The 5000-nt window shown below is 30.8% G+C and overlaps 1 protein-coding gene across 1 annotated transcript in view; it reads left to right on the top strand.

Annotated features, from left to right (window-relative positions):
- Positions 1 to 853: 853 nt before the first annotated feature.
- Positions 854 to 5000, top strand: part of LOC119568253 (sex determination protein fruitless-like) — an 8051-nt gene continuing 3904 nt past the window's right edge. The window contains exons 1-3 of the mRNA XM_037916710.1: positions 854 to 857; positions 2725 to 2852; positions 4190 to 4317. Coding sequence (XP_037772638.1) covers positions 854 to 857; positions 2725 to 2852; positions 4190 to 4317 — 260 coding nt within the window. The remainder of the gene's footprint in view (positions 858 to 2724; positions 2853 to 4189; positions 4318 to 5000) is intronic.

Raw genomic sequence — 5000 nt, 5'->3', positions numbered from 1 at the left:
CCAGGTGCGCTAAAACGTCAAGGATGAAGTCTTGCATTGAACAGCTGACGTGCTTTCCAAGCGGGTCAAGGACCATTCTTATCATCAAGTCTCTACGAAACTTTTAAACCATGTTGACTACACGTGAAAGCAAGCCAACGCCATTTAGTTGACTCTTTCTATGAGGCAGAGGTAGTGATAACTAAATTTCCAAGTATGCCGAAGTTTCAGATCAAATCTCGGTCGAAAGGCGTAACGGAATCTTCCTTGACAACATGAACTAGAACTTTAACAGTGGCATCCCCAGTGGCCTTAGGATATCACTTCGTCAGTAGGTGTTCTCCCTTCAGAATAGCCACCGTCTCTTCCATCATAGATAGTAGTTAAGTTCCTCCTATGGATAAAAGTAAGTTTTTTTCTTTTCTTTTTCTCTTTCTTTTTCTTCTTTTTATTTTTATGTTTATGTTTATTTTTATTTTTATTTTCTTCCTCTTCCTCTTCCAATTTTTCTTCTTTTCTTTTTCCTTTTCTTCCTCTTCCTCTTTTTCCTTTCTTCTGCTTCTTCATCTCCTTCCTCATCCAACAATTACCATACGCGTGTTTGATTTCCCTATACAAATCAGTAGTGGGAAAAAAGCCCTTGTTTTTCGGGACGATTTGCTCTGCGTTGGCCAAAGGAATCGTGACTTTACAGTTGTCTCCATGCTGATGTAATTCTCTTGTGACTTAATAACTTATTAACACATCACAAGAAATATTCTGTGTGTGTGTGAGAACTTTTTCTTCTTCTTCTTTCTTTCCTTTTTCCTGTCTTTCTTTAGAAAATAAAATCCAGTTAAATGAATTACGTTGGGTATATAAGTTGACCGAGACTATGAGTAAATAATTGGTTATCTTAAGGGTTAAACTGACATAAACCTCCACCTTTAGATCCCGCAGATTAGATGTTCGATTTGCGCGTGCGCGCGTACACGCACATGCACGAACACACACACACACACACACATCACACACACACACACACACACACACACACACACACACACACACACACACACACACACACACACACACACACACACACACACAGGAGTACATTCTTATTATTATCCCAATTTAATCTGTAGTAATTTTTGCATTTGGCGAAAATGGTACATGGTGGCGCTTAGACTCTTGATTATACCCCGTGTTTATGTGCGTAATTGACCATTAGGAGGAAAAAATCGATGTACGTAATACTGTACAATGAATACTTGGATAGTATAATGACAGTTTTTAATGAACTAAATACATTAAAAGATGTATTTAATTATCTCTTTTGTAATTTGCAGTTTCATTAAACTAAATAGATTGATAGATGTATTTAATGGTCTCCTGTTTATGTTGTTTGCAGCTTCATGAAATAAATAGATTAATAGATTTATTTAATGATCTGCTGTATACTTTGCAGTCTCATAGAACAGATTAATAGATTTGCTTCATGATCTGTTGTGTATTTTGCAGCTTCATTAGAATTAATAGATTAATAGATGTACTTAATGATCTGCTGTGTTGTTTGCAGTCTTATAAAACTTCGTTGATTAACAAATGGATAAAGACAGATATAAATAAAGGAATAAAGACAGTATCAATGAATAAAAGAATGATAACAGTAATCAAAATAAATTAATGAAAACAGCAATCAAAATACATTTAAAAAAGACAGTAATCAATCAATCAATAAAAAAAACAGTAATCAATAGATAAATAAAAAGACAGTAATCAATAAATAAATAAATAAAAAGACAGTAATCAAACTAAACAAATCGATAAAGATAATATAATCAGAGATTCACGACCCAATTTTTTAAATTAATATATATATTATTATTATTATTATCATTATTATTATTATTATCATCATTATTATTATTATTATCATCATCATTATTATTATTATCATCATTATTATTATTATTATCATCATATTATTATCATTATTATTATCATTTATTATTCATTATTATTATCATTATCATTATTATCTATTATTATCTATTATATTATATTATTATTCAATTATTATTTATTATTATCATTTTATTATTATCATATTATTATTATTATCATCATTATTGTATCTATTATTATTATTATTATCATTATTACTATTTTTTATCATTATTATTATCATTATTATTATTTACTTTTTTTATTTTTTTTACTCGCAGATAACACCCTCAAACTATAGTATACTTCGCACCTTCTTCGCCTTCCAAGGGTTCAATTTGTGTTTTTCTTCCCTCATCCTCTTCATTTCTCTTCCTTTTCTACTTTATATTATATATATATAATAATATATAATGATTATATATATAGTATATATATATATAGTATAATATGATATATAATATAGTATATAGATATTTGATTTTTTTTTTTTATGTTTTTTTATTGTTTTTTTTTTTTTTTTTTTTTCTTCTTTTTCCTTCTCTCCATCCTCTCTCTTTTATCTCTATTTCTTTCTCTTTTCCTTTCTCTCCTATCCATACTCCATCTTACGAAATGATGATGATGATAATTGATGATAATTATTATTATTATTATAACAATAATAATGATAGTAATGATGATGATAGTAATAATAATAATAATAATGATAATATTGATAATAGCAATAATGATAATAATATTGATAATAGCAATAATGATGATAATAATAATAACAATAATTCTAATACTAAACTCGGACCCGCTTCCCCTCAGAGCTGGTCGGGCCTTACCTACTGAAGAAGGAATCGCACTGCACGACCGTCCTGGACCAGCTGCTCAGGGATGACACCTACACGGATGTCACGCTCACTGCTGAAGGCCAGAGCTTGAGGGCCCACCGGGTGAGCGCGAGGGAGCTGTGGAGCGCTTTGGATTTTTTTTTTTTTTTATAGGTGGGAGGGGGTGGAGGTTAATGTCGTGATTATTCGATTGTAGATTTTATATATATATATATATATATATATATATATATATATATATATATATATATATATATACATATAATATATACATATATATGCATAACACAACACACACACACACCACACACCACACACACACACACACACACACACACACACACACACATATATATATATATATATATATATATATATATATATATATATATATATATATATATCCATACATATATACAGTATATATATATATATATATATATATATATATATATATATATATATATATATATAATACAGACAGCAACACACAGTACACATCAGCATGACATCATTAATACACATACACATAACATTCACATGACATACCACACACACACAGGCACTACAACATACACACACATCACACAACACACACAACTTACACACACACACAGACACACACAACACCTACACAAAAAAAATATATATTATATAATCCTTTATAGATGAATATATTCTATGATTTATAATATGAGGTGGATTTGAAAGGGTAAATTCTTGATTTTAATCGATTGAATTTTGAAAATTATTGACTGGATGATCCGATTGGTGAAGGGATTTTTGATTTGGAATCGATTCGGAATTCAGAAAAAAGGATTTGTTAAGGTAATAAATTGGAATCGATACAGACCGTTTTCGAAAAAATTATTTCCTGATTAGTAATCGCTTGTACAGAAATGAATAATTTCGTTGGATTTCAGTAAATAATCAGATAGGATTCATATTGAACGCTTTTCGTTTATTTTTTTATTTTTACTATTTTTTTAATTATTGTTTATTTATTTTTGACAGGTTTTTGTTATTTTAAAATTTGTTATTGCACGTTAAAGTCATGGCATAAGCAGGAAAAAATCAGATATGATATTAAACAAATACACAGCTCAGTTTCCATTAGGTAATTAATTATTGCTATTGTAATTAGTAGTATTTTTGTTATTATTGTTATTACCATTATTTTTTTATTGTTATTATTTTTATTATTATTATTATTGTTATTATTATTGTTGTTGTTATTGTTATTATTGTTATTATAGTTATTATTATAATTATTTTTTTATTATTATCATTATTATTATTTTATTATTATTATTATTACTATGAACGTTATAATTATTATTACTAATAGTAGTAGTAGTAGTATCATTACCATTATTATTACCATTATTATTACCATTATCATTATCATTATTACTATTAGCATTACTACTACCTTACAGATCGTCCTGTGTTTGGCGAGTCCCTATTTCCGCCAAGTCCTGAGTCGCGAAATGAACGTGCAAAGCGTGGTGTTGCTTCGAGACGTAAAGTTTGCCGAACTTAGAAATATAATTAATTTCATCTACACGTAAGTGTTCAGTTGGTTTTGTCTTGGTTGTGTGTTCTTCTTTTGTATTTTATTAAATAGGGGGGGTCTTCCAACGGGGTGGAGGGAGATGGCACACGCAGTGTGTGTGTGTGTGTGTGTGTGTGTGTGTGTGTGTGTGTGTGTGTGTGTGTGTGTGTGTGTGTGTGTGTGTGTGTGTGTTTTATATATATATATATATATATATATATATATATATATATATATATATATATATATATATATATATATAAATGAAACACAACTAATTTAGTTATCAATTACTATTTCTTAGATTAGTACTTACACTGATGCAATTAAAATTAAATTAGCCAAAAGCAGTTCACCAGATTCTACTCTGAACAAAGTCAATGTTATACTCTCTCTCTCTCTCTCTCTCTCTCTCTCTCTCTCTCTCTCTCTCTCTCTCTCTCTCTCTCTCTACTTCCTTCCCTCTCTCCTCCCTCCCCTCCCCCTCTCTCCTTCTCCCCTCCCCTTTCTCTCCCCTCTCACTCACCCTCGCCCTCTCCTCTCTCTTCCCCCTTCCTTCCCTCCACCTCTCTCTCTCCTTCTAACCACCCTCGCCCTTTCTCTCCCTTCTTCTTCCCTCCCTCCCTCCCTCCCTCCCTCCCTCCCTCCCTCCCCTCCCTCCTTCCTCCCTCCCTCCCTCCCTCCCTCCCTCCCTC

The sequence above is a fragment of the Penaeus monodon genome, chromosome 43 (assembly GCF_015228065.2).
Source record: "Penaeus monodon isolate SGIC_2016 chromosome 43, NSTDA_Pmon_1, whole genome shotgun sequence".
Classification (NCBI taxonomy): Eukaryota; Metazoa; Arthropoda; class Malacostraca; order Decapoda; family Penaeidae; genus Penaeus; species Penaeus monodon.
The sequence above is the reverse complement of the archived record's forward strand: the minus strand, read 5'-3'. Positions and strand labels throughout refer to the sequence as shown.